Source organism: Ceratotherium simum, chromosome 24, assembly GCF_057802395.1.
Source record: "Ceratotherium simum simum isolate JZ-2026a chromosome 24, ASM5780239v1, whole genome shotgun sequence".
In the NCBI taxonomy this organism is placed as follows: domain Eukaryota; kingdom Metazoa; phylum Chordata; class Mammalia; order Perissodactyla; family Rhinocerotidae; genus Ceratotherium; species Ceratotherium simum.
In genome coordinates this window covers 39,087,386-39,114,867 of record NC_141923.1, presented here as the reverse complement: position 1 = coordinate 39,114,867, position 27,482 = coordinate 39,087,386, and the positions used below count along the sequence as shown (strand labels likewise).

The 27,482-nt window shown below is 42.0% G+C and overlaps 1 protein-coding gene across 1 annotated transcript; it reads right to left on the bottom strand.

Annotated features, from left to right (window-relative positions):
• Positions 1–1,086: 1,086 nt before the first annotated feature.
• Positions 1,087–8,669, bottom strand: GPHB5 (glycoprotein hormone subunit beta 5). Its single transcript, XM_004426227.2, has 4 exons — positions 8,575–8,669; positions 8,251–8,257; positions 5,214–5,418; positions 1,087–1,275 (listed from the first exon to the last, which is right to left on the bottom strand). Exons 3-4 carry the CDS (start codon positions 5,415–5,417, stop codon positions 1,087–1,089), a joined length of 393 nt encoding a protein of 130 aa, XP_004426284.1. The 5' UTR covers position 5,418; positions 8,251–8,257; positions 8,575–8,669.
• Positions 8,670–27,482: the final 18,813 nt, after the last annotated feature.

The window sequence follows — 27,482 nt, the reverse complement described above, 5'->3', positions numbered from 1 at the left end:
AGACATGCTTTATTGCATTACTATAGATTTTCCCAGCGTATTGTGAAAAAGGAACAAGGCTAATGCCAACCCCAAAAATGTCAGACTTAAAGACACTTGCATAACATTAGAATTTTTTTTTTTTTTAAAGTCACAGTGAATCAGCTGCTGTAAGATTTTAGCGAAAGCAGGAGCTGGGCAGTCACAGACTTTTTCCTCAGAGCCAGCAGTGCAGTTTCACCCCTATAAACGTAAAATTTCTGAGTTTAAAAAATTACAATTTAAATTTTAAAAGATGCCAAATGGGAAAGAATAATTGTGATTTATCATTTGGGGCACAGCTTTGGGAGAACAGCACAGGTGTCTAAAACCATGAGTTTGATTTCACGAGTTTTTAAGCCTAAATGACAGCTCTAGTTTTATATTTTTGCTGAGTTTTTTATCACAAGGGGGCCTCTTTATTAAGGACCTTAAGGGGACTTTGGGGATTTTGCATGAGAAAAGAATCACCCAAATCCAGACACCTTTCAATCTGAGCCACCTTTGGGTCTGAGCAATCTCTGTTTCCTGAGTAGAGAATTGCTCAGTTAAAAGGAGAAGGGAGTATATTCTCTAAGGAAGCTTGCAGTTGGATTTTCTTTGGGGGCAAGAGGTCTAAAGCATTGGTTTTATTCATTTCTGGCCCTTTAATCATAAATCTAGTTGGAGACCAGTCGTTAAATGAGAATTTAAAGACTTTGTAGCCCCATTTCCTAATTACCCTAAAAGCCCAATTCATTTAAACCATTGGCATATTATAAATCCAAATTGGAGGAGGATTGTGATATACAAATTATGTTCTGAGAATCAAGGTAATGCAAAATTAATTTGCAGGTGTGTGAACCAGAGACATTATTTCAGTGAAGGCACAAACATTGTTTTGCATTTTTAGCATAAGTATGCTGCCTCTGGGCCTTGGGCTTGAGCGAGACCTAAGGGACACAGGGAACCTCCTCCACAGGTGTGGCCAAAATTACACAGTCCTTGAATCCAGGGGCTATAGCTGCTGTGCTGCCCGTGCAGGTGGGTCCGTGAGGCTCAATGCCGCCAGCTGTGTTCACGCCAGCGTCAGATGGTCTCGCACTCCGTGGTGGCAGTGGAGCAGGCCCCGCAGTCGCAGCGGATGGCCACAGGGTAGGTGTAGAAGGGGTCCACTCCTGGGGCACAGTTAGGCAGCTTGACCGTCACCTGTTTGGTCTCATTGTAGGTACAGACTCGATGATGGGCTTCAATGTAGGGAGGTTCCAGAATGGGCTTCTGTCCCCACAGGTAGAAAACAGGGAACCCATTAGAACATACCAGCCTGTTTCATTTTCTTGGTACCATTTATCACTATCCGAAATTAACCAGTTATTCGTTTGTTGACTTGTTAATCTGTGTCCTACCAGTAAAAAGCAAATTTCTGAAAGCAGGAAGCTGGTTTTATTCACTACCATATCCTGAGCCCCAAGAAGAGCCCATGGAACACAGCAAGTGCTCAATAAATATTTAGCAAATCAATCATGAATATCTCAATAAATATTTAGCAAATTAATTATCAAAAGATAATCTTGATAAACAGAGCATAAAGGTCGGAATCAATTTAACTGATCATTGCAAAAGCCTTCTAACCCGTAGTCTCCTTTCTCTACCGTTACCCCCTACAATCTATTTACAACACAGCAGCCCCAAGTGATCCTTTTATACTATAAATCTGATCCTTTCTCCCCTCTGCTCAAAGCCCCAGTGATTTCCCATCCCGCTCAGAGGAAAAGTCAAAGACCTTATGATCACTCTTAAGCCCCGCATCGTTTTCCCTGCACCTTCACCTTCTGATATGTCTCCCACACCCCTGTCTTGCTGGCCTCCTCACTCTGCTCCAGCCATGGGGGTCTCCTGACTGTTCCTCAAACCCACCAAGAACAGTCCACTCCCGGGTCTTTGTCCTGCTATTCCCGCTGCCTGGAATTCTCTTCTCCCTTGTGACTCACTCCTTCAGCACGTTAGGTTTTTGTTCAAATGTCACCCTCTCAGGGAAGCCTCTCCTGACCGTCCTATTAAAGATTGCAACATCCCGCTCCGCAGCCTGCAACTTCCTCGCCTGCTTCCTGCTTTCTTCTTCTCCATGGCACTTGGCAGTACTACGGGTCATAAATATTTTATTTACTTGTGTTGTATTTCTCCCACTCTAGAAAGTAAGCTCCGTTAGGACTGGGATTTTTGCCCATTTTACTCACTGCTGTGCCTCTACTACCTAGAGTAGTGCCCTTCTGCCTCCCAGAAGGTTCCCAATAACTACTAGTTGAATCACTGAAAGAAAACAGAGCGAGGCAGTTTCCTGAGTGCCCTGTGCACTGTTCCAATAATCAAAGGATTCACTTCCCTCCTTCACCTTTTATAAATCTTGAATTCAAAGATAATTTTGATAAACAGAGCATAAAGATCAGGAAATCAGCACAAAGTAGTAGTTAAAATCCCAAACCCTGCCGTCAGACGTACTGAGCCTGAGTCCCTCTTCTGCCACTTGCTGGAGACCTTGGGGAATCCACTTCACTTCTTGAAGCCTCAGTTTCCTCCTCTGTACAACAGAATATCTACCTCACAGCATTGTGTGGAGAGAAGGGGAGATGTGTAACGCACGACGCCCAGCACCAAGTAAGTGTTCAGTAAACGTAATCTACTGTTCTTATCAGAGCGATTATAAGAGTTAAGAAGTAATAATAAAAATAGCAACTTACAAGCTTTCAAAGGACTGCACTTTCCTTTGTCCTGGGCAAATAAAAGTGTTTAGTGGAGGCCCAGGATGAAGTTCTGCGTGAATGTCGCAAAAATAATGGCTCTGCCTTTGACAAGGACCGTGTAGAAGTGATGCTTTTAACATCGGCTGCTTCTCAGGTAGTGTTTCACCCTTCCTCAGTTTGCTTCATGCCCTCTGACCCTCAGTAATCTAGAATCCCAGCCAGGGTTACCGGATAAAACACAGGGCACCCACCCTGTAATATTTGAAATTCTAAGAAATGACTGAGATTTTTAGTACAAGTATGTCTCAAATATTGCACGGGACAGACTTATACAGAAAAAAAGTGCTGTTTATCTGACATTCAAATTAAGCTGGCATCATGGTTTTGTTTTGTTTAGTTTTTTGCTAATTCTGGCAACACTAAACTTACCAGGTCATGAGCAAAGGCTGTTTTCAGCAACAGTTCCACCTTCAAAGTAAATCCAGCCACTTTGACATCATGAACATCATTTTCAGACATGCTCCCGAGTTCAGTTACCAAAAATAAGTGCTTTATATCTCAGAAACTTTCAGATTGCTAGGAAAATAAATCTAATTCTTTTATTTATTTTCTATAAGTAACCTCCCTTTTCATAGTGCAGTGAAGGCATAAATAAAAGCTGGTGAACATTAGGGAGAATCTTGTTCTCGGATGGTCTTGGTGCTTCCATTTCTCCGGTGAGAATACAGTCTCTGACCTCCTGTGGGTGACCATGGTCTAACTAAAGGCGTTCATCACTTTATAAGGAGAAGTGAAGAGGGCTGAAATCAGGGAAATGGTGGTTTGAGATTCAGGCCCAGAAAGACCTCCAACTAGCCCAGAAATTAAGTGTGAGCAGGAGGAGGCACCGCCAGGCTAAGCCCTCAATACGAGAAGGTACCAAAGTACTTTTGATGTCAAGTGACAGCCGTGGTATCCTTAGCAACTGAATTTTCATTTGGCTGTTAGGTCTCAAGTCCCTGAATGATGTAAAAATAAAGCTAATTTGGTGGAGTAGTTTCATTTAATTTGGAGGTTTCATAACCATAACCCAATTCTATTCACGGGGCCATAATTTTATCTAAGTGACAGCATTTTGCTCCCTGAGTCCTCAAATAGAAGGATATTTTTCCTGAAGGCAGTGTCCTCTCATGGTGCCCATGGGCTTCTAAGTTGGCCTTGATTAGGCTAGAGGATGTACAACTCCAGGCAGAAGTCAATACGATATACTTACTGAATGCCTTGTTCGTACGCGACATTTGACGAGAGCTGTGAAAGGTGAGAGAATGAACTTCTGCCATCAAAAAACTTAAAACCTAGTGCTGTGTGGTGGGGAAATAAGAAAGACAAAAGGTAGACTAGAGTCATGGGCTGACCAGGGAGTCAGGAAATCCTTGGGGAAGGAGACAGCACTGGAGACAGGCATCAAAGAATAAATTTGATAATGACAGGTGGAAATGAGAAAGGATGTGAGAAAAGGACCAAAGTGAGATTTTATGAGGATGTTTAACAAAACCTTTAACAATGAGTCTGACAAGGCCAGAGCTCAGAATACGCGTAGCCGCTGGGAAAACAGGCCGAAGTCATATTGCTGAGGACCTTGAACGCTGGGTGTTGAATTTGCAGTCGTGGGTGGTCATTAAAGGTTTTTGAGCCAGGATGACAAGATTAGAGTTGGTACTTCATTAGCAACCAACTCGAGCCTCAGTGGAAAGAGTTGGCAGCCACTATATGGTGTGATTTGATGGGGTGCTGAATGACCTCTTTCTCCCCACCCCTCAAACATCTCAGCCCAATAGGGTTCTAAATCTGCTTGAGAGTTCTATCCCCATTTTAAATGCAATGTGTCTAAAATGGCTGGATATAATTGAATATAAAGGGACTTAATGAATCTGTCCATGATGATCGCTGAGGGCCCGGGGAATTGTGGTGGGGAGTGTGAGGAGAGCAGGGCTGTGAGGGAGGCACTGGAGGAGGGGCCCAGGACCCACCCTCACCTGCTGTTTAACTTAGAGCCTCTCTCTTGGTCCCTGGCTGGCTTCATCACAGGTGGGGGAATACAGCGAGGAGTTTTGGTCACAGGCTTGAACCAAGAATTTATTCCCAACTTTCCAGTGACTCCCTACATGACTTTGCAGTAACTCACCCCTTGAATTCCTCCATGTCATCTGTAAAATGGGTAGAATAATAGGACATCTTGACCTCCCAGAGATGATTCCCAAATACACAGACACCATGTAAACCAAAATATTAATTCTATCAATGCTTTGTTAGAGTGGCAAGACCATATTTCTTTCAGATTATTTTTGAAGGATGCCAAATAATCATTATCAAAAGAAAAAAAAGTCCATAGGAAAGGGCAGATGTCCCAGCTCTATCTCATTTCACTAAAAAAGGAAACCAACCCAAGTGGCTGGCCCTGAAAGCGTCGCCGCCTGGGCCTGTCTCGGGACTCACCTCCCAGGTTTCACAGCGGCCCCAGCAGGCATCCGTGGTGATCCGAAGGCCCCTGCAGCCCGGCTTCTTGGCCAAGAAAGTAAACTCCCTCACAGCACAACCCACAAAGGTGCGCAGGTCCCCGCTGTAGGTGCTGAGGACACAGCTGCAACCAGCCAGGAGGAGGAGGGCCATGGGGCCAAGCAAAAGGTATGCCAGCTTCATGCTGTTCCTCCAGAGAGGGAAAGGAAAGAGAGTTTATTAACAGATCCAGCTGCCCGCCATGGGGTAGCCAACAACGTGTTGTTCACTGTCAAAGGGACCTTGCTCTTAGCCTTGCAGGGGAAGTGAGCCAAGAAATTGTAAATGCCCACAAACTCCAACACAGGCACTCCAAGTTTCCTCTAACTGGCTGCAGTATGGATTCCATGGACCCACTGTTCTCGTTAGACCCCCAACCCTTCAAGGGCATTCTCAGGCTCTTCTTTACTGTGACCCAACTGCTGGACTGGACTTGTGTGTTAAAGAAGTTTGTCCCAATGGTCTTTTCAAAAAGAACACAAAATATGAGTAACACCAAAAGTAATGCATATTCTAACATAATTATATAATTAAATAACAAATTATTTTTATTCATATCCAGGGTATTTGGTGCCATGTTACATGCTTTGCTCAAAATCATATTTTCAATGTCATGGATGGGGAAAGGAGGTGGGAGATAGATAAGTAATAATTGTATGCCCCATATATATTGTTACTAATGCAACCCACCACAAAACATGGATATGCAGAAGATATTATAAAACCTGGCACCTGACTTGGTGGCGGTTCATAAAAATGTGCCCTACTTTCTACAAATTGCCTCTGATCTATGCCTCTGCTGTAATAGACACCTAGTTGTGATTGAATTTAAATCCAAATGATGGAAAGCGTTGGAGGTGTTTAAAACATAATCCCAATCTACTGTCAAGTCTATACTCTCTGGGTCTTGGCCATTCCCTGTGCTTCTTCAGGAGCCAGAATCACCCCTTTTGTGCTTGGCCCACCAGGCAGAAGATACCTGGATGTTGAAATGAGGGTGGGTAGCATTTAGGGAACGCCTCCAACTCACTATTGCTTAAAACAGGCTGCAAAGTTATTTATTCCCGAATCTGATCTCCCAGTTCCTACTTCTGATCTGTCACCTTAGGAGGGCCCTCTGGACTTCCCCTCACATGGAATGAAGTTACAAGTATGGAGAAGCACTTACCTGATCTTGATGGAGCTAACTCTTCTTTTGGAGCTTAAACTCTCACCCAAGATTTCAGAAAGTCACAATGAGTGGTACAAGTTTGCTCTGGGTAAATGTCTCTACCCTCTGTTACTGGGCTGCTTGATTGCCCAAATATATAGGAAAGGTCTTGTCAATCAAGACAAAAGAGAGGCAGATCCTTACAGGAACCACTAAATACATCAAAGCCCTGGGAGAGAAAGCCCGTCTCTATTTTCCAAAACTGATTAGCTTTAAAGGGTGTTGTTTTGTTTCTTAACATCACCTACTGAAACAGAAAGTTACCTTGGTGGGTGACATAATCCTAGGGAAACAGTCAGAGGTAGTTTACCTGGCTCTCAGGAGAACAAATGCACTGGGGCAAAATGGATTAAATTTTCCCTCATGGTAACTACAAGTTTCCTTCGAAACAGGAGCCAGTCTCTAGCAGCTCATGGCAAACTCTTTCCCTTAACTCATAGCACATTTCAATACCTTGAAAAATAGCAGAACAATAATTCTTCCTGGAAAAAACATGGGATCACTAACTGAAAGGATGGAAATCACAATGAGAAGAAACATTTGAAAGTCTTCAAATTAGTTAAGAATTAGATAATATTAATAACACTTTAAAATAAAGCATATAGGGAAAAATGGCAAGATGTTCAAAGTGATTATCTTCCAGCCTGGGAATTTAAGATGACTTTTCATTTCTTCTCTGTAGTTTTCAGCATTTTTCAAATTTTCTACATTGGGCAGGCTTTTATAATAGAAAGGCAACTAATGTTGCTACTTTAAAAATTATAATAAACCGGTAAGTATACATTTGCGCTGCAGGTAGTGATATTCAATGCTGTTCTAGTGGAAATGTTTCATTAGATTTCTGGTTCTTAAAAGTCTAAACTAGAAATGAAATTGTATTCTTTACGAGTATGGGACACAGTTTATATTCCAATCTGCAACAGCAGCATACAAATGGATTAAAAACCTAACTGATCATGGCATTATTCTGGATGCTCTAAAAAATAAATGGAGCAGACATCGTCCTTGCCCTTAGCAGTTTACATATCATAGCAAATAACGACATAGCCAGAGACGTTTAAGATGCGCATTAAATAAACAAGTGATACCAAATAAAGAAGTTAAAATATTTCCATTTCCTGCAAAGAAAGATGTTCTCTAAATAAACGTGCTACTCAACAAGGGTTCGGTTTTTCAAAGCATATAACAACGCTCAGTGCTAGTCCATCAATACACTATCTCTAGAGTCAGATTATTATGTGTTTTATAGAAAATTGAACTAAGCTTGGAACAGTTAAAGGACTTTCTTCGGCCCTTCAGCCTGTGAGTAGCACAACCAGAACTGGGGCACTATGGGGACAGACTGCTCACCTGGTGTGATCTTCCCAGCTTGCTGGGCCCAGAGCTGGCCAGTCTGCGGTGAGCTGCCATCCTGAGCTGCGGTTCTGAAGAGGACTCACGACTCTTTTAGATTAGACCTGAAACATGCATACTTGTGTCTGCAGTGTCACAAGATAAGGAAAGCCAACAAAAGGAGGCCGGGATTGCCTTTCTTCCACAGTCCCCAGCTTCCTTACCATGCAGAGCTGTGGCGTGATGCCTACTCCGCATCGGCATTGACCTTATAATAATGACAATTTATAGTCACCGAGCACCTACTGAGTACCAGGCTTCCTGGAATCAGCTGTGCTCTTGCATATGCCGTCTCTAAATCTTAGAACAATTCTGTAAATCAATGATAGTTTTCTTTTTACATCGGAAGAAACGGAGGCTCAGTCATTTTGTAACCTGCCACCTCCAAAACCTTCGACAACACTGGGGATGGCAACTAGGTTTGTTTCATCCCTGTAACCAACTGCAGTCAATCGTAAGGTGACGCCTGGAACCCGGTGTTAAGAAGGGGTCTGAATCCACTCGCAGTGCAGAGGGCAGTGGCCCATCGGCTTCATCATGGGTGTCGAAAATGGGAATGGTGTATGGATGCCACTTTTTCCAGTCCTTGCACTATGCCATGACACTTGCCGCTCTTTAGGTTACTGTGTGATTTCAAAAGCTACTTAAGGCCCTGAAACCAACAGAATATCTCGGCACCATCGCCTGTGCATCTGCTACCTTCCCTTCCATCTGCATTGACGTTCCCACTGTTAAAGTCACTCTCTTGAGGTAGCAAACGAAGATGTGGGCAATGTTTTCAAGCACAGGCCCTGGAGAATCTTCTCTCATCTTCTTCCATTATCATCTTCACATGGACTTCACAGGTACAGGTTCACTAGGAGTAAAGAGAGGGGAAAGGAGCATGGGTAAGCAATCATCTTGAGGTCTTGGGGAGCATGACAACAGAGGAGGAATGAGCTGAGTGTCAGTGCCTGGAAGGAGTGACTGGGCGACTGAGGTCTGGTCCAGGGAGGGCAGCCCCAGCTGGGGAGGGCCTGCGGTACACACTGTGTGCAGGAGATGCAGACATTGAAAGAGCCTGGAAACTCTCTTCTCTGGCTTGGTCATGCTGATTCCCAGTGGCACAACTTCCTTTGTGATTGCCTTGGGCAAGTCACTTCTCTCAGCCTCAGTTTCCTCATTTGCAACATGATGGGGTTGGACCCCATGACTCCTAAGATCCTTCCAAGCACCAGAATTTAAAAGTTTGCAAACTATTTTATGAATAGAAAAGGTGAGAGCAAGTCAGATGGAGAATCCAAAGGTTCATATTACAATAAAGTCATCCAGATTTGTGTGCAAATCTCGACCCAGACACTTGCCAACTTGTGATCTTGACAAGTCTCATAACCCCTCTGAGTCTCAGTTTCCCACAAAACTGAAAACGTCTCCTTCATAGGGTTCATGTGAGGATTCTACAAAATAATATCTACAAATTGCTTATCACAGTGCTTAATACGTGAAAAGCAGGCAACACATGTTTTTCTCCTTCCCGGGGAATGCATCATCATTGTGTGAACCCCTAAGAAATAAAAAGCTGCCAATAAAAAATTATGTCACACCATTAATCACTAGACATATCCTGATTTCAAAGATATTAAATGTGGGGAGAAAAATGTGAGTCTGAGAACAGAGGAAGCAAAGCGTTTGGGGTCTATGAGACCTCATCAGCATTCTGAAACCAGGAGACACGGTGGCCACCAGCCGTGCTCCCCCAGCCAACCTGTGGTGCTTTGATCTGACACTAAAATTAGCAACAAGTTTTTAGTAGGAAAAAAGTCTGAAGTGTTAGATTTCATTTTTAAGGTCCAAATCTCACGCTTGGGGGGCAGAAGCTTTACTGTAGTTCCAAAATTTGATATTAATAAATCTTCATGAATACTCCAAAATAATTTCAGTTCTGACCAAGAATGGAGTTCAACTAGTTGAACCAACCAACGTGTGCTGAGTACCCTCTCTGTTCCACAGGTCCTAAGTGAGGGCCCATAGGAACTAAGCTGTTCGCTGAGTCACTTACAATGACCTCCTGAGAGTTTAGAAAAGATGCGCGTGCTCTGATATGTTTTTCCTCATTGTCCTCTCAAAATACACAATCCTCTGTCCAAGGGTCAAATTAATGAGCATTATAAATCCTGTGGATGAATTAAAAAAGCCACAAATAAAGGTGTGTTTCAAGGAAGTAACAGAATTAGTGATTTCTGTACACAGACACAACGAAGGTCAGCCGTGGACTTTACAAAGTTGTATGCTGCTTTAAATATCCCTTATTTAGAGGGAACAATTCTGAGCTTATGAATGAAGATGAATGGTGAAGTCGGAAGAAATGAATTAGATTGAAAAGTCATTTCTTTCTTTTGAAGCACTGGCTATTTGCGGGACAGCTCCTCACCTTACTGACTTGAAGAGATAACATTTGCTCTAGATGATGGTGCAGTTGCTATGGTAACTTTTTTTAACGAGACTAAAACTAATGAAGCCTGTGTCTGATTTACCAGGACAAGTCAAGTCTTTCTCCACAACTGTGTGAAAGAAGTATCTGTCAGTTGTCACAGATTTCTTTCAGATTAAGGGGCACACGGCTTAGGAACTGAAGTGGAAGGTTCTTATTTCCGCCTGACTCTTCCACTGTTGAATGTCATAGCTTTGCAGGGCATGGCAGACACATGCCTAATAGAGAGGAGCTTAACGAGTCACAAAGAAGCATTCTTTAGTTCAAGTGCATCCTGTATTCTCATTGGAACGAGTCCACAAAACTGCTGGGTCCCCAAATCCTTCATTTGTAATTCCCCAGGCAGTCACCCAGACAAGGCCAAGGCTGTTGTTAGCTAAGCTTCGAAGCAACAGCACCTCATTTGTTAGCTATTGGCTTTGTTCCAGAAAAATATTCCTAGGATCATGGCCCCAGAGTGCGTGCGTGTGTCTGTGTGGGTCCATGCTTCTGCTTGAGTGATGGAGCAGGGTGATGGCAGGGTGGAGACAGAGAAGAGGAGAGCTGTGCTACTCTCTGGAGTATTTATTACATAATTTAACACATATTTATTAAGCAACTACTGTGTGCCAGACACTGTCTAGCACTGGAGTCACTGGGTTCACTAAAAAAATAAAAAAGAGGGGCCAGCCCGGTGGCGTAGTGGTTAAGTTCATGAACTCCACTTCGGCGGCCCAGGGTTCCTGGGCCCAGATCTTGGGCACAGACCTACACACCGCTCATCAAGCCATGCTGTGGCGGTGTCCCATATACAAAATAGAGGAAGATTGGCACAGGTGTTAGGTCAGGGCCAACCTTCCTCACCAAAAAAATAAATATATGGCACAGGTGTTAGCTCAGGGCCAATCTTCCTCACCAAAAAAAGAAATACATAAAAGTAAAAAGATGATGTTGGGAGACATGGGGATGGAATAGCTAACAACTGACAAAAGTGATAGATTCCTTTCCTCTTTCTCTTTCTTTTCTTTATCTCTTCTTCCTTCTTTCTGTCCTTCCATACTTTATTGAGTGTTACCATATGTCAGACATATGCTAAGTAAATGTGATGCAAATATGAATAGAGCTAAGAACCTGCCCTCGAAGAGTCAATAGTCTAGTGAGGATGATAAATAAGCCAACACACATAGGACCCAGAAATTGCACTCTTTGACATTTATCCCAGAGAAATGGAAATTCATGTTCACACAAAAACCTGTACACCGATGTTCATAGCAATTTATTGACTCATAATAGCCCCAAACTGGAAACAACTCATGTGTTCTTCAACAGGTGAATAGTTAAACGGACTGCAGTACATCTGTAACATGGAATACTACTCAGCAATAAAAGGGAACAAACACACAACTTGTCTGAATCGCCACAGAATCACTCTGAGTGAAAAAAGCCAATCCTAAAATACTGCATGATTCCATTTATGTAACATTCTTGAAATGACAAAATTATAGAAATGGAGAACAGACTAGTAGTTGCGGGGTCAAGAAGACTCAGAGGGAGGAGGGAAGTAGGTGTGGTTATAAAGAGGCAACAGGAAGGATTTTTGTGATGATGGAAGTGTTCTGTCTCTTGGTGTGGTGGTGGAGATATGAACAAAACACGTAATAAAATTGCATTGACCTAAATATATACACACACACGAATACAAGTAAAACTGGGTAAATGTGAACAAGATGGGTGATTGTATCAATGTCGATATCCTGGTTGTGATATTGTACTATAGTTTTAAGTATAAAAAACATTGAAAGAAACTGGTAAAATGTACACAGGGTGTCTCTATTATTTCTAACAACTGCACATGAATGTACAATTATCTCAATAAAAAATTTGATTAAAAAATAAATCAATATTTTATTTAGGAAGTGGACAAAATGGGTGAAGGTGGTCAAAAAGTACAAACTTCCAAGGGCTAGTCCAGTGGCATAGTGGTTAAGTCTGCACGCTCTGCTTCAGTGGCCTGGGGTTCGCAGGTTCGGATCCCAGGCACGGACATACACACATCTCTCATCAAGCCATGCTGTGGTGGCGTCTCATATACAAAATAGAGGAAGATGGGCACAGATGTTAGCTCAGGGCCAATCTTCCTCAGCAAAAAAAGAGGAAGATTGGCAACAGATGTTAGCTCATGGCCAATCTCCCCCACAAAAAAAAAAAAAAGGTACAAACTTCCAGTTATAAGATAAATAAGTCCTGGGGATATAATGTACAGAATGGTGACTATAGTTAACAATGCTGTATTGTATGTTTGAAAGTTGCTGAGAGAGTAGATCTTAAGAGTTCTCGTCACAAGAAAAAATAATTTGTAACTATGTGTGTGATGGATGTTAACTAGACTTAATGTGGTAATCATTTCACAATATATACATACATCAAATTGTTTTATAGTACACCTGAATCTAATACAATGTTATATGACCATTATATCTCAATTTTAAAAAAAGAATTATCCTGCATTAAGAAAAACAAAATGAAGTTCATTTTTAAGTATTACTATTAAGACACTGAAGTAAAACAACTAGAAGGTTAAAAAAATAACCATCACACTAAGTGTTATAAGTCTATGATAAAATGGAGATAGAATGCTGTGAGCTTAGACTATGGGGTGTTGTCAGGACGGACTTCCTAGAGAAGCGACTCCAGTGAGTTGGGTGAAAATTCATTCCAGGCAGAGGAAACCACACATTGACTCTCCCTTTGGAATTAAGAGCAGAATCTTTGTCTGTCTTGTTCACTGTTATTTCCCCAATGCCTAGAACACTACCTGGCCCACAGTTAATTTTCAAAAGCTGTTTGTTGAATGAATAACTGAAGACATGGAAGAGGGTGTGGAGAGCTTAGGAAGCTGCAAGGAATCATCATGGTTGAACACAGACTGTATTCAAGAAGAGAGACAGGGATGAGGACAGGAGCAGTAGATGGGCTATGGGTCGGGTACTCTGAAAGATTTTCAACCTTTATTCCAACGTCAAGTAGGAGCCAAGTTTGTGTTTTAAAGATCCTGTGGGCATAGTGAAGAGATAGATTGGAGCAAAAATAGCAGCTGAGAAGGTTGCTCTGGCAATCCAGGTGAGTCATGTGCTTACAACCTCAGATGTTGGAAGTCCTTCGGGATAAGTCCTGTGTTCAAAGCAGAGATGTCCAATAGAAAGAGAATTCAAGCCACATACACAATTTTAAATTTTCTAGTAGCCATATTAAGAAAATAAAAGAAAAAAGGTGAATTTAATTTAATTTAATTAATTTACCTTAAAAGGTGAAATTTTAATAATTAATCCCATTGTGTTAAGTGCTAAAAATAAGATTGTATTTAACACAATATTATCCAAAATGTCTACATTTCAACATGTAATCAATAAAAAACATTGTTAATGAAATATTTTACACTCTTCTTATGTCCTTTTCTTTTCCTAAGTCTTTGGAGTCTGATCTGTATTAATACATATAATTGACAGCACATCTCCATTAAAACCAGTCCCATTTCATGTGCTCATGAGCTACATACAGTGGCTACCACATTGGACAGCGCAGGTCAAATGCATAGATGGTGCTACCCAGTGGCAAGGAGTAATTATTTGAACTCCTTCTAGACACTTTCTGTGTGGCATCTCTGTTAATTCTCATGACAACAATAATCCTATGACATATTTTTATCTGCCCTTTATGATGAGGAAACTGAGGTCCAAAGAAGTTAAACAAATTTTCCATGGCCTTCCAGCTAATCAGTGATGGAGCTAGGATTCAAATTCGGCTCTGACTGCCTGATTTTTACTGTATCCAGCTGCTTTAGCCACTCTGTTATGCTGTTCCAGTGAGAAGCCTTGGCCTCCAGCGAGGGGATCATTAGAATGATCTTAGAGAAATATCTGAGCCCTGCCAGCCGAGCCCGTACGGCTGAGGCATGCAAAGTTTCAAAGCTTAAAGCAGCAAGGAGTTCATAAAAGAGATGACTTTTTTTTTTTGGAATTTATCAACATGCCTGTTTATCCAGAACATGATTTCTGATCTGCTGAGCCTAACTACTTGATTTGGGAGTCTCAATCTTTGGAAATGTGCTGGCTTGCCTGGCTGAATCACTGCTTCTTACCTTAACATCACTGAAGAGCCTGTATCAAAATAAATCACGGGAAGAAATTTCTCCTGAGCAGAGATGGCCCTGACGTTTAGTAAACGATGAAGCCAGAGTGGTAGTCAGGTCCTGGGCAGAGAAACCAATATGAGCAAGGGGATGGAAGAATTTCATAGTAAAGGATAGGCTTGAAAAAAATCACTAGCCTGAAGGGTAAGCTGGACACGCAGAGGCCGAAGGGAAGGAAATACAATACACTTCCTCGAAGCCACCACAGCTGTGGGGATAGTGAACAGCGGTATTTGTGTGTGTGTGTGTGTGTGTGTGTGTGTGTGTGTGTGTGTGAGGAAGACTGGCTCTGAGCTAACATCAATTGCCAATGCTTCTCTTTTTGCTGAGGAAGATTAGCCCTGAGCTAACATTTGTGCCCATCCTCCTCTATTTTGTATATGAGACGTCTCCACAGCATGGCTTGAGAAGCGGTGCGTATGTCCGTGCCCAGGATCCGAACCTGTGAACTCCAGACCACCAAAGCAGAGTGCATGAACTTACCACTACGCCACCAGGCTGGCCCCAACAGTGGGTTTTTTTTGTTTTTTTTGGTTTTTTTTGGTGAGGAGATCAGCCCTGTGCTAACATCTGCCAATCCTCCTCTTTTTTTCCTGAGGAAGACTGGCCCTGGGCTAACATCCATGCCCATCTTCCTCCACTTTATATGGGACGCCGCCACAGCTTGCCAAGCGGTGCGTCAGTGCGCGCCCGGGATCCAAACCGGCGAACCCCGGGCCGCCGCAGTGGAGCTCGCGCACTTAACCGCTTGCGCCACCGGCCAGCCCCCAAGAAGTGGTATTTCTAAGGCTCACCTAAGACCCATTTCTCTCTGTAGCTGTGACCCCTGGGTCCTAGGTGTCTCTTGGAACTCAGTGTCTTGAAACCAGTGACCCACCTGTACAATAATGCTAGCCAAGCATTAGAGATGTAGTTTGATACTTTAAGAGCTGAGAAAAGTAAGTCTCAAACCCATGATTCTGAGTTAACAAGCCATGGGTAGAACGCCGACTAGGCCCAGAATATAGAGCTGAAACAGTCTGAAAATTAAGTTTATAAACATCTAATACTATTCGTTGATTTCCTTATGCTCTCCATGACCTCTTTGTTTGGATATCATAGAAACACCTCAACCTCATTATGTCCCAAACCAAGTTCGTGATATTTTTCTCCAGACTCTTTCCTGCCCCTTCACCTGGCATTTCCCATCCCTGTAAATGAAACCCCTCGAGATTCATTCTGGGCACCTCCTTGCCCCAGACCCCCCATACACACACACGCAATTCTGTCTGTTCTATTCCCAAACACCTTGTGACTCAGTTTCCTAATTCAGAACCCTTGAAGACCCTTCTTGCTGACGCCTCTGACTGCTTGCTCTCTGTTTGCTGTAGCTGGAGAGGTCTTTTGTAAATGTCAGCCTAATCCCGATTTGTACATTCTGATTGAAACTCTTTACTGCTCCTCATGCACCCAAGATAAAACACAAACTCCTTAACAAAGCACTCTCCTTGGCCCTGCTGCCTCTTCTCCTGCCCCTCCCCATTCTCCCTCCCAGCTCAGGACTTGCAGCGTGAACCAAGCACCCCGCTCTCTCTCCCATCTGGACTTCGCACTTGCCCTTTCCTCTCTCCAGCCCCCACCTCTCTTCACCCCCTACTCATCCTTTAGAACTTGCCTTAGCTGCCGCTTCCTTCAGGAAGCCTTCTCTGGTCTTCAAAGTCTGAGATGAGTGCCTAAGACATGTGCTTTCATTATGCCTCACGCCTCCCCTATCACAGCTCCTTTCACATTGCATTGTCATTGACTGTTCACTTTCTCCAACCCTTCTAGATGGTTAGCTCCAAGGAGCCACCCTATGATTCTCCTATTCACCCTTGCATCCCCAATGCCTGCACATAGTAGGCAACAAACACTTAAGTAAATGAATAAATGACTGAATCATTGTGGAGTACACCAAATATCACTTATTCCCATTTTCCCCCAACTCAAAACTTTGTCAGTCTCCGTTAAAGTTTGGCAAATATTTCCAGAAGAGCAAATAGTCAACCCAATCAGACTTGCCTTCCCACATATAAATGAAAATTTAGTGCAGGTGTCATCATGAAATGTCACGAGCTTCGAGTTAGTGCAATGTGGGGCCCATATGTGAGGGTGTAGACTTACTCAGGCAACAAGCAGAGCTGGATGCATTAGGCCCAGGGAGCAGGGTCAGTTCTAACTTCCCCATTATCTTCTTTCCCATCACAGGACACTAAACCTGATGGCTTCTACCCCTCACCAATTTGAACAGATTCCTCCATGTGAGTGGTCAGGCAGGGCACACATCTGCTTCTTGGTACTCCTTGGCACCTTGGTCTGGTTGGGTTTTATGACTAACTTCGATTACTTGGAGGGGAAAAAACATTTTCCTTCTTTGCATCTTGAAATATCTCATCAAAGAAATGTGGAGAGTATGGAAATTAGATTTGATTGGCAGCCAGCTATTTGCTTTAATCACTTCTGATATTCTGTAGCTCTCTTTGGAAAAAGGAGTTTGAGTTTTTCTGACAGTCTGATGGGCAAGGACATAATTTTAATAATCTTCTCCCCTCAGGGGCAAAAGTAAAGAAGGAAACTTTGTAATGAAATTACTGTGCCACAGAGATGGAGTCACTAGATTCATCCTTTTGGCATTGTTCATGTCCAGGACTCTGGAAACAAGATGTATATTTCAGGCATGCCTAACACTGTTGTTAATGCTCTATTTTCTGAACTGCCTTGAGATCGATGAGGCCTGCAGCAGACTGGGCCAGAAGCGTGAAACCTTAGAAGTACTATCATAATACACACGCGCACACACACACACACACACACTCAATTCAACTCTGTCCATCACATAAAATTATGGATCTCATTTCTCAATTTAAAAAACTATAAGGTCCTTTTTTTAGATTCAAGTCTAATCTTTTCCATCCAATGTCATGATCAGAGTTAGTTGGGGAGAGGAGGCATTTATCTCCCATTCTCACTTTTCTGTAGTGGTGAGAGGGAAAAATATGGATAAAACACTCAGGCTTCTGTCTCTCAACTCCATACTCTCACCCTGACTCTCTTATCTGATTGATTGATGAGACTGGGAAATAAACATGGTGACTCGACATCCTGGAGGTTTAGAGTTTGGGTAGATTTCTCAGTTAGGACGGTTTTGGCTGCAAATAACAAGTGCAAGCCACTGAAGGTGGCATAAATGTACTTAAGCTGAAGTAACAAGAAGCCCAGAGTCAGGGCTATCTAGCACTGGTGTGGCTGTTCAACAATGTCATCAATGACCCAAGTGCATCCCATTTTTCTGGTCTGTCATCCTCAGCATGTTTACGTGTCTTCTTCCACGACCTGCCCCGTCTCCAAACTTAGTGTCCTTAAGCAACAGTGTCCAAAAGCGAAAAAAGAACAGGAATAAGGTGAGGGAATTATCTTGTCACAAGCGTTTATCTTTTAAGAGAGGAAAGGTCTTACAGAATTTCCTGCTGATTTCCTCTTTAATCACATTGGCCAGGATCAGGCCACATGATCATGTCCTAGCTGTAAGGCAGGCTGGGAATGGGAGCACCTGGCATTTTTCAGCCTCTGCAGTGGAAGAGCTCTGCTGGCAAGGGAGAAAAGCAAGGAACATCTGTAGGGTAGACAACCACTGGTGCCTGTCAAATGTGTTGGTTCAATTCAGAGCAAAGGCCATGGGATTACATATCAAGTTGTTCTCTCTAATTTAACTTTACTCAGTAAGAAAGCCAATATTTTTACCTCCTCCTGTCAAATTCCTGTGTCTTATTTTTCTATTAGTTCCAAGCTCAGAGCAAGGAAAGGGTCATGATTACTTAGTACCACCAAACCCACTAACAATTACTACCAGGAGTATTGTTGGCTATAGGAAAATTAACCACCATCACCCTTTGGACCTCAGTTCTTTATCTGGGAAGCAAGGAGGTCGGATGAGAGCATCTCCAAAGCCCCCTTCCAGCCTTGACAGTCTGTGGTTCCATGACTGGGCATTCAAATGTCTCCAAGCGGTGAATCAAATCACAAGTAGCCTAAGAAATGTTATGAAAGGAAGAAATTTGACTCACATTGACTCACATTGGCCTTGGGGAATCAAAACTAGTAAATAATGATGAACTTTGCAGCCAGTGTCAGTTTAATGAAAATAAGAACTTGAGAATGTGCCCCAGGCACGTGATTGAGGGTAGCCATGTAATGGGTTTACAAGAGTTTAGGAAAATTGCTGCTGCCTTGAAATTGAGTTTTGTAAGGCAAGCAGAATGACAAGACACTAAAAATGGCTCTCTCCTTCATCTCTGTGTTGAAATAATCTCAGTATCTACAGGGTACAGCTAAAACACCTTAACATAGCTTATGAAAGGTCCTTCCTAGCCAAGCATCAGCCTACATCTACATACACTCAATAATAATAATAATAACAGCTAATATTTTTAAAGTCTTACTGTGTGCTCAATACATATAAAGCACTTTACATTTCATTGTCTCTTTTAACCCTTTAACAAGAATATTGTTATAATATTATCTCCATTTTACCTGTGAAGAAACTGAAGTTAAGTAACTTGCCCAAGGTCACACAGCTAAAGTGGTAGAGCCAGAATTTGAACTCAGGCAGTCTGTGTCCAGAGCCCATGCCCTTAACCAGCGACAGAGCTATGATAGTGATATGCACAGGGGACTATGGGTTAGGAGGAACACTTAAGCCAGCCTGGAGGAGGGAGGAAAGGCTTCCTGGGATGAGAACTTTGAGCATGTGAAGAACTTAGTGGTGAACGTGTTAAGAGAAAGGAAAAGGGCATTCTGGGCAGAGGAAAAAGCATGAAAAAGCTCAGAAGTGAGAGAGAACTCAGAAGGGTCAGAGAATCAAAAGTCATGTGGGCATAGGGAAGAGTGACAGGAGACAGAGGGCATGTCCAGAGGGGAGCCAGGGCCAGCTTCTGCTGGCAGACACTAGAGGATTTTATTCAGAGGAATGAAATGATCAGATATGAGTTTCAAATAGATCCCTTTGACCCAGAGAACTGAAGTGTGTGTGTGGTAGGGGAGGGAGAGTGAGGCTGGAGAAAGGAGACTCTGACCAGACAAGAGACCACTGAGGTAACAAGAAGAGAAATCCAGAGAGTGTGGACTAAGACAATGGAAGTGTGGATAAAAGAGAAGAGAGAACAATTGAAACGTATTGGGCGGTTAACTCAACAGGATCTAGTTATAAAGGATGAAGGAGGGGAGGCATCTCAGAGGGTCCAAGTGTCTGGCTGTGCTGACTCAGTAGATGGTGGTTCCATTGGCCAGCAGAGAATTCTGCGGGAATAGGTTTGGGGGCAGGTGAGTTTACTTTGTGTTGACTTTGACATATCTGCCAGACGCTTGAGTAGAGATGTCTATTCACGGGTAGACACATAGATCTGAAGTCCAGAGAAAGGTCAGGACAAGAGAGAAAACAGTTGAGTCGTCCGCACACAAGAGTGATGGAAGCCCTTGGGGATGAGCAAGATCTCCCAGGAAAGATGCGCAGTAAAGAAAATGGGCAAGAAGTCAAGTAAGGAGCCTCACAGTTAGTGCTCAGCTCATTTGGACCAAAGTGTTTATCTCCTCAGGGTTCCCACAGCACCTTGACATAACACCCATCATTTCTAGACCCATGAACTTTTTTTACTGCATTAGACACAATCAACTTGAAGATAGGAATAAAATCTTGTTTGAGTTACTATCCCCAGGATCAAATACACAACTAAGAATATTCTACATGTTCAATAAATGTTTTTTAAACAATGATTGTATACTCATATAGCTTATGAAATAGGCAAAAAAAAAATAGCAAGTCTGACGTGCTTCAAATTTAGGAAAGCACCAGGCTTTAGCATATCACCAAGATGAATTTTATTCTAAGAATACACCTCTTCTCTCTGCCCCATCTTTCTCTTCAGTCACCTAAGAGCAGAAATCTGGTTTCTAGACTCTACCATTTGCTTTCTTTCATCACCATAAAAACAGGAGTGTTTTATTTTTCTGGATTGCCTGGGCTCACTTTTAAAACTAAGTTTAAAAACCATAGAAATGGTCTCGATTGGCTTCTGCTCTCCAGTTAACCCTTCTCTGAGCCCCTGGCAAGTGGGGTAAGATCATGCTCCCTCCTAGAGATGCCAGCTGTGTGACAATTCCAGCTTGAGGAAAAGCGAGCATGGTTATTCTATGTGAGTCTTTTGTAATCAGAACCTCTCCCTGGCGACAGTTTACTGACATTGGAAATTCGTCATGGTTACAAAGTACTTTGATTTCACAAAAATAAGAGGTCTTCTCTGCTGAGGTGGCAAGTGGTGTTTTGTTTTATACAGATTAACTAGGGAAGAACCACAAGTTCAGTGTCATGGAGCCAAGATTTTCTCCCCTCCTTGAGCCAGCTACCAGTCTACTCAGAAGAGAGTGATTTGTGTTTATAGTCACTAAATTAGAGAGTTTGAGAGAAAGTAAAAATGGAAGGCATTTTGTCTTTGAAAAGAGGCCACCAGAGGCAGGGTCCTGCTCCATCTGCCTGTAGAAGTCCTCATGTTCCCCAACCATTGTGTCCTGGTTGGTAACTAACTAAGCAAACACACTTAAAATTTTGTGCTTGGCATATTGTAAGAGCTCAGTCAACATTAACTAAAAAGCAAAACAAATAAAAACAAAAAGATGACAAAGTATGAGTTCTGGGCTTTGGCTTCAATTAGCACAATGCAGCTAAGAGCTGGGGCCAGGGTCACAGACAAAGTTCAGAACTAGCTCTTCCTACACCTGAGAAACAACAGCAACTAAATAAACTCTGGAATCTCAGTGGGATGGTCAGCGTTAAACAGAAAGTGCTCTCCTCATTTTCCCACCCTGGAGACTGGAGACTAAACGTTAATGGTGCCGTTTCATATCTAATACAAATATATATTTTTATATATATAAATAACCCAGTACTGACAAGGATTTTGTGCAAATAACACACCCAAATTCTGGAGACCTCATCAATTGATACAAGTGTTTTGGAAAATAATTTGCCCATACATCTCAAAAGTCATGGAAAGTTTTCTGCCCTCTCATTCCTGGGAATTTATGGTAAGGGAAAAAATCTAAAATGAGAATACAACTTATGCAAAATGCATTTATTGCAGCATTATTTTACAAAATAGCAACAGGAAATATCCTAATCATGCAAGGAGAGGAAGGTATTAAATTATGGTTCACCCACACAATGGAAGAGTATTTATCAATTAAAACTATTATAAAGACCTAGTAGCATGTGGAAAAGCATTTGAAATAAGGTTAAGGGGAAAAATCAGAATGCAAAATTATATACAATAAATGGTATAACTACATCTGTTTAACAATTATGCAAGCCTATGGACAAAACACTGGAAACTAGACGAAAAATGATTTTTACAATGAGTAGATTGTGTTAACCATAAAAACTGAATTATTTCAGATCCTCAAGGAAAGAAAATTCTGACACTATTTAAACAATTCCAGAGAGAGAAGAAAAACACTCTAATTCTTTTTACAAAGGCCCTAATACTAAAACCAGAACAAGAGAGCACCAGAAAAGAAAGCTATAATCTTATTTCTCTTACGAATACTGATGTAAAAATAATAAATAAAATATTAGCAAATTGAATCCAGCAATGTGTTAAGCAAATAATATACCGTGGCCAGGTTGGGTTTATTCCAGAAATGCAAGGATGATTCAGTAACAGGAAATCTGTTTATATAATTCTCCTTATTAGTAGATCAAAGGAGGAAAAACACATGATGTCATCTCAACAGAGGCTGCAAAAGCATGTGATAAAATAAATACAACACTTATTCCTGACTTAAAATAGTATTTAAATTCTTAGTAAAATAGGAAAAATAGGTACTTTCTCAATAGCACATGTATATCCACACATGTATACGTAGTTATACTGAATTTTGGTTATTCAGAGCTATAAAAATGCAGCAACAGTTAGCTGGATCTGAAGAGTTCCTTGAAGACTAAATGGATGTGAGGACCACTCAAAGGCTCAACAGCAAACTTTGATATCAAAGTGCCCTGGTCTTTGCAGATTGTGTCTTCAGGTCCAAGTTACTTTACATCTGTACCTGTTAGGATGCTTTGAGCTGTAAATAACTCCCATTCTCAGCATTCTCTCATAGCTTCCCATCACACAGACAGGCAATTCCAAGTCCCTACTGCGGCCTCTAGGAACCACCTGTTCTCATCACTGTCTTCCTCTCATCACCAATCTCCATCTCCGTCCGCTGTACCAGCCTCCCGGTTTTTTCTAAAACACACCAAACACATTCCTTCCTTGGGACCTTTGAACTCGCTGTTCCTCCTGCCTGGAAAGTTCTTTCCTCAAATATTTTAATGGCTCACTCCCTCAATTTATTCACTTCCCTGACCAAATTACATGCCTCTTAGACATACAACCCCCCCAAAAATCTCCCTAGCTCATTACTCTGCTTGATAGCTGACATCATATTATTTATTAATAATATTCACATACGGTTTTCTCTGCTACCAGAAAGTACGTTTCATGAGGGTAGGCGCTCTGACCATATTGTTCACGGCTGCACAGCCAGTACCTAGGACAGCGCCTGGCACATAGTAGCTGCTAAGTAGATACATGTTAAATAAGTTGTTGAAGCAAGAGAAAATCTGACTCATACAGATTTAGACTATTAAGGAATTTACTATCTCACATAGATAAATCCCCGAGGCAGGACAGGCTCTAGGAAAAAGCAAAGGTTTTTCTCTTTTTCTCTGCAATTCTCTTTGCTCTTCCCTCTTTAGCATGCCAGCTTTGTCCTCCTACAGAGGCTGCCCCTGTGGCCGCAAGGTGGCCGCAGTAGCAAGTGGAGCAATGTGCTTTCTCTTTCACGTCCATTTGAGAGGGAGCAAGATTCTCCCCTACACTAGTCAAAGTTCTCTCAAGTTAACACATAAAATTCACCATCACACCCCCTATCACGAAATAAAAGTCATTCCCTTTAGTCTGATTGAGCCTACTTAGTTCACATGCCCACTCCTGAACCAATCACTGAAAAGGAGGATTCAATTCTAAGGTTTTCCCACATGAATTAGGACTCACCCCTGGGAAGGGACTGGAGTCAGCCTCCACTGCCACACATGGATTGAATGAGGAAGGAGTGGTGGAGCCTTGTCCCAGATAGACAACCAAGCATGATCACTACAATCTCGGACTTCAGAGGAGCTCCTTAACCCCAAGGAACCCTTTCTGGTAGAGTAACTGGCCTCTTAGGATCTTGAAACACAATCATTTCCTTGGGATATTTCTTGAGTTAAATACCACTCTTAGATGGCAGAGCTGTCTCAAATATTTTCCTCGTGGGAGAGCCTCATCACTGGGAGAAAGGGAGCCAAACACATCCCCTTCTTGGGAGGGAGAAGGAGAAGGAAACAGCAATGCCAAACACATTTCACCAGAGAGTATTTTTTGCAAATCAGTAACAAAACATGAAGCATCTACAAAATACAATTAAAGGTCATTTAATTCGTATTCAGGCAATGTGAATAGAGACAGCAATTCAGCACAGGAGAAAATATTTTGTCAGCAAAATGAGCAAGGCTGTAAATTACTGAGAACACATCACCAGCCAGATACCCTAAACTAGTAAACAAATAGTTTGACTAAAAAGTTGCTCCAGGCACAACTCCTGCATTAGGGTGATTTACTAGGAAATAGAGCCACAAGGAGACATTGAAAACCATCTGAAGTGCAGTATTATCCGCCCTTTGAACAATGTTACAATATTCTATTTCACCTACTGCAAAAGCATAAAATGACTTCTCATGTGTTATCCCTGAAAGATATTTGATCATTTTTTTACATTGTGACTTCTTCACTGAGATTCTTTAAATCCCAGATAATTGTTTTCTTTTTAGTTAGCTGTTGGGTTGTCGCTTACTGTACTAAGACATTTTGGGGCGACTATTTCACATGCCTTGAAAATGCTGCTTTTCTCCGCATTAAATACACCAACACTGTTATAAGTTGGTCTCCTTCCCCCTCTGCCAGTATTGGAGGCTGCAAACAATGCATAGTAAAGACAGGCCTTTTATTTCTAGCACAGAAAAGGTAAGATTTTGAGTATAACTTTCTTGCTTCTTTCTAATTGTTCTGCAAAGGTATCTTCTTCAAAAGGGCTTCTGTTTACTCACATGACATAAGCCCCAACGTTATCCAGCATTTAAAAGCTCTTCTAAGAAAAACATCCACTGATTTTGCAATTAATGAGAGGGAACAGTCGAAGATTTGAAGATGCACGATATTGGATTACTAGCCAGGAAAGTAGATACAAGTTGCCCCAGAACACACAACCAGCAAGGGACACAGCTAGGAGCAGACTCTAGGATGCCTACTCCCAGCTCAGGGCTCCTTCCACTACAACAATGCTCCTGCTGTGGGAAGGTTCTCCCCTTAGCCAGGTGGCCGAGTCTCTTTCTGGTGTGTTGTGCTGTACACGCAGTGGGTTCCTGCTTGTGTGCTACAGTAAAGCAGAAATTTAGCTCTGAGGTTTCTTTCGTCCAAAGCAAAGGTCTAGTGAAGATTTAAATATTCGTAAGTATATATGTATATATCCATCTGAAATAAACTTGCTGAAAAGAATCACAACTATTCCTAGATCTGAGACCTGAGAGAACTTTCTCCCATCATCTCTTACTAAGCATGTGATGTAGTGAACAGTGGCCCCACGCCATCTCCATAGAAAATACAAGATTAAGTATTTAGGGATTTTTCTTTCCTGGTATTTTTCTTGTATTTTCTTTCTTTATTTCTCTTTCTTTCTTTCTTTCTTTCTTCTTTTCTTTCTTCCTTCTTTCCTTCCTTTCTTCCTTCCTTCCTTCCTTCTTTCCTTTCTTATTGTGGTAAGAACACTTAACATGAGATCTACCAGGGGCAGCCCCCCCGTGGCTTAGCGGTTAAGTGCGCACGCTCCACTACTGGCAGTCCGGGCTCCGAACCCGGGTGCGCAACGACGCACCGCTTCTCCGGCCATGCTGAGGCCGCGTCCCACATACAGCAACTAGAAGGATGTGCAACTATGACGTACAACTATCTACTGGGGCTTTGGGGAGAAAAAGGGGGAAAAAAAAGGAGGAGGATTGGCAATAGACATTAGCTCAGAGCCGGTCTTCCTCAGCAAAAAGAGGAGGATTAGCGTGGATGTTAGTTCAGGGCTGATCTTCCTCACAAAAAAAAAAAAAAAAAAAAACTTGAGATCTACCCTCTTAACAAATTTTTAAGCATACAATACAGTATTAACTATAGATACTATGTTGTACAGCAGATCTATACACCTTATTCATCTTACATAACTGAAACTTTATACCTGTTGTACAACAACTCCCCATTTCTCCCTCCCCTCATCCTCTGGCAATCACCATTGTACTCTCTGCTTCTATGAGTTTGACTATTTTTTTTCTTTTTTTTTGTTTTGTTTGTTTGTTTGTTTTGTTTTGTTTGTTCGTTTTGGGTGAGGAATATTAGCCCTGAGCTAACATCTGTTGCCAATCCTCCCTTTTTTTGCTGAGGAAGACTGGCCCCGGGCCAATATCCGTGCCCATCTTCCTCTACTTTACATGTAGGACGCCTGCCACAGCATGGCTTGATAAACAGTGTGTAGGTCCGCACCTGGGATCCAAATGGGCGAACCTAACCACTACACCACTGGGCCAGCCCTGAGTTTGACTATTTTAAATATATCATGCAAGTGGAATCATTCAGTATTTGTCCTTCTGAAACTGGCTTATTTCACTTAGCATAGTGTCCTCCAGGTTCATCCACTTTGTTGCATATGGCAGGATTTTCTTCTTTTTTAAGACTGAGTAATATTCCGTTGTATGTATATACCACGTTTTCTTTATCCATTCATTTGTTGATGGACATTTAGGTTGTTTGCATGTCTTGGCTATTGTGAATAATGCTGCAATGAATGTGGGAGTACAAATATCTCTTTGGGATCTTGATTTCAATTCTTTTGAATATATACCCAGAAGTGGAATTGCTGGATCATTTTTAATTTTTTGAGGAAGCTCCAAACCGTTTTCCATAGTTGATGCGCCATTTTATACTCCCATCAGCAGTGCACAAGGGTTCCAATTTCTCCACACCCTCTCCAACACTTGTTATCTTCTGATGTTTTTGATAACAGCCATACTACCAGGTGTGAGGTGATATCTCATTGTGGTTTTGATTTGCATTCCCTGATGCTTAGTGATGTTGAGCACCTTTTCATATACTTGTTGGTCATTTGTATGTCTTCTTTGGAGAAATATCTATTCAAGTTCTTTGCCCATTTTTTCATTGGGCTATTTGTTTTTCTGCTATTGAGTTGTAGAAGTTCCTTATATATTTAGAATATTAACCGCTTATCAAATATAGAGTAAAATATTTTCCCCCATTCTGTAGATTGCATTTTCATTTTGTTAATTGCCCCCTTTGCTTTGCAGAAGCTTTTTAATTTCATGTAGTCCCACTCGATGATTGTTGTTTTTGTTGCCTGTGCTTTTGGTGCCATATCCAAGAAATCATTGCCAAGACCAACGTCAAGAAGCTTTTCTCCTGTTTTCTTCTAGGAGTTTTACAGGTTCATGTCTTACACTTAAGACTTTAATCCATTTTGAGTTGCCTTTTGTGTATGGTGTGAGGATCCAATTTCATTCTTTTGCATGTGAGTGTCCAGTTTTCCCAACACGGTTTGTTGAAGAGAGTATCCATTCTCCATTGTGTATTCTGGACTCCCTTTTTGAAGGTCAGTTGACTGCATATGCATAGGTTAGTTTCTGGGCTCTCTATTCAGTTCTGTTGGTCTATATGTCTGTCTTTACGCCAGCACCATACTGTTTTGAATGCTGCAGCTTTGTAATATCTCACGTTGTTTCTTATCGACAGTCAATGACATGGGACTAAAGCAGGTCCAGTAAAAGAG